Source organism: Copadichromis virginalis, linkage group LG20 (genome assembly GCF_057382275.1).
Source record: "Copadichromis virginalis isolate Kocher_CV1m ecotype Utaka linkage group LG20, C_Virginalis_male_GT1.1, whole genome shotgun sequence".
Taxonomy (NCBI): Eukaryota; Metazoa; Chordata; class Actinopteri; order Cichliformes; family Cichlidae; genus Copadichromis; species Copadichromis virginalis.
Genome location: NC_140637.1, coordinates 1,293,264 through 1,296,167, shown reverse-complemented (window position 1 = coordinate 1,296,167; position 2,904 = coordinate 1,293,264). Strand labels below are relative to the sequence as shown.

Here is a 2,904-nt window from a genome sequence, read left to right as displayed (position 1 = left end):
TGTGAGGCATTGCAGACACTGTAAATATTATATAAGCATCAGTTTTTGAGCAGGAGAGAATTTATTCCAATAGGATGAAATGTTGAATTATCAGAGATGAATAAAATACATTAACAATGTGACAGTTAAGAATTTTCTTTACTTTAGATGAACTTTAAATGGTTTAATACTTTATGGCCCATTAAAATGCTGTTGGAAAGCTGTGTTAAACATCCTCGAGGACAAAATCACAACATGTTGTAAACATTAGGATTACTGGCCAATGCAATGAACAGAAGGTTTCCTTTAAAAGGATCTGTTAGACACACACGAGAATGAAGAACGTTTCTCGGGTGTGTGCAACCTAAACATGAAACGTAATAACATGAATTCCTAAACATTAATATGGGGAACTCATTTTCAAAATGTCATTTCCATATTGGACAAAAAGAGGTAAATGTGGTACAACCAGTTTATAATTAAAAAACATATTTTTCACAAGGTGCAGTGCAGATCTAATGAAGCCAACTGGCCACTCGTAACAGTGACTATTTAATATTTACTGCTTTCACCTCCTATTGAACAGTGTTCTTCTGACGTCAGTTCCCTTTGTCACTCTGCCAGATCCCGTTGGCTTTATTGAGCGAGGTGTTGCTACCCTGTGTGGTATCCTTTATGGCTTTCTCGACAGCATCAGCCAAGGGCAACTTGTCCTCTGCTTCTGCCTCTCTATGGTAGAAATAGTTGAAGTTGGAAACAATGACGGGAACAGGCAAGGCAATAGTCAGCACACCTGCAATGGCACACAAGGTGCCCACCATCTTACCCCCCATGGTAATGGGACACATGTCTCCGTAGCCTACAGTGGTCATGGTAACAACAGCCCACCAGAAGCCATCAGGTATGCTGTCAAACACTGTATTTGGCTCGTCTACCTCAGCAAAGTAGATAGCGCTGGAGAAAAGGATAACTCCAATAAAGAGGAAAAAGATGAGCAACCCGAGCTCACGCATGCTGGCCTTCAGAGTCTGTCCCAGGATCTGGAGCCCTTTAGAGTGACGAGATAGTTTGAATATACGAAACACCCGCACCAAGCGGATGATACGTAGAATGGCCAAAGACATGTTCTGCCCTGAGCTTTCTGCTGGAGTTGTGGCCAATTCTGTAATCACAGTGACAAAATAAGGGATGATAGATATGATGTCAATAATGTTCATGAGGTTGTGGAAAAACTCTCTTTTGCTAGGGCAGACCACAAATCGCACACACAGCTCAAAGAAAAACCAACCAATGCAGGCAGTTTCAATGATGAAGAAAGGATCAGAGAAGGTTGTGGGCTTTACACCAGGCGGACCCACAGTTTGGTTAAAAGGTTGTACAGCTGTGGGCACAACTGGGTCAGTCTCATCTCTGAATTCTGGTAGTGTTTCCATGCAGAAAATAATAATGGATATGACGATGACAAGGACGGACACCAGCGCTACACCTCGTGCTGCATTGGAGCTCTCTGGGTACTCAAACAGCAGCCAGAATTGTCTGTACACATCATTACTAGGAAGAGGAATCTCAACGTCTTTTAAGAATCCTTCTTCTTCTCTGAACTGCTCCATAGCCTCGTTTCCAAGCTCATAGAACAGAATTTCATCTGCAAACACATCGAGGGGAACGTTAGCTGGTCGCCTAACTTTACCTCCTGACTGGTAGTAATATAAAATTCCATCAAAGCTGGGTCTGTTCCGATCAAAGAAGTACTCGTTCCTCATTGGATCAAAGTATTCCATCCTCTTCAAAGGGTCCCCTAGAAGTGTCTCAGGAAACTGGTCCAGTGTTTTAAGCTGCGTCTCAAAACGAAGACCGGCAATGTTGATGATGACTTTCTGATCTCCATCATCCAAGCCTCGTTTATCAACAAAGAGATCCTCACAGCACTCCTTAGCAAGCCGGTTAAAGATCATCTCACTTTCCTTGCTGCCCTCACTGCTTAGCAGCAGTTTAAAGTTTGAGATCATGCTAGCACAGCTGCTACGCCCCTTTCTAGTTGGAGTTGGCATCGTCGGGGACTGTGGTACTGTAAGTGTCTGCGGAATGGGTGAAGAGGAGGTCGATTCCCAAATGTATGGGGGTATAGGGCTGCAGTGGGAAGGTGTAGGTGTTAGGTCTGTGGCTCTTAGATGGTAGTTGCTGGTTGGGCTGCTGTGCTCTGGGGGCATGTCCACTGTGAGAGCTGTGGTCTCATCAGCATAGGTGTCCACCTCATCTCCAAGGTTGCCAGCAAGGTCATCCAGGCTCTCAAAGTCTACCAAGGCCACCTCCATGGCTTTGGTTCAGCCAGTGCAACACACAGACTGACAGATGGGAGGTTCACACACCAGAGTCAGCAGCTCCAGCAGCGTAGCAGAGCATTCAGGCTACAGTGTGACTGACGTAAATACAAAACCTCCTTCAACTTGTTTTTTAAAAATCCAGCTCCTGTAGAGTTGAAGAGGAGAGACAAAGATTATCAGTGTGTTTCTGTTAGCTGTGCAGAGCTCACCAAGGCAAGCATCAGGTCATTAGAATATGATAAACACAAATGCTAGTTTCTTGGAGAATTATTTGGAAACAGAAAGTGAGAGACATAGTTTAAGATGAAAAGAAAAGAAACTGGGAACCAGCAACGTTATCTACCAGCAATACAGCTAGAACATGGGGGAGAGAAAGAACAAAAACTAGTAAATTCTTTGCTGGTTCTTTCTTTTGCCTGCTGTGGCAGTGGCACTGCGATGGGTCATGCAACTTTGAAAACAGCAGACATTAAATAGGAGAGCAACTCAAGGGTAGCTACAGTAGGGCCTGACCCTTACATGTTCACATATCTCTGACTGATCAAATCATTATCAAATTGTTGACATAAACTTTACTACTATTCCTTTAAATAAGTAATAC

At 43.6% G+C, this 2,904-nt stretch overlaps 1 protein-coding gene across 1 annotated transcript; it reads right to left on the bottom strand.

The window, feature by feature from the left end:
- Positions 1 to 565: 565 nt before the first annotated feature.
- Positions 566 to 2,294, bottom strand: kcna10a (potassium voltage-gated channel, shaker-related subfamily, member 10a). Its single transcript, XM_085443054.1, has one exon. The coding sequence runs from the start codon at positions 2,292 to 2,294 to the stop codon at positions 579 to 581; it is 1,716 nt and encodes a 571-aa protein (XP_085299180.1). The 3' UTR covers positions 566 to 578.
- Between the last annotated feature and the right edge of the window lie 610 nt (positions 2,295 to 2,904).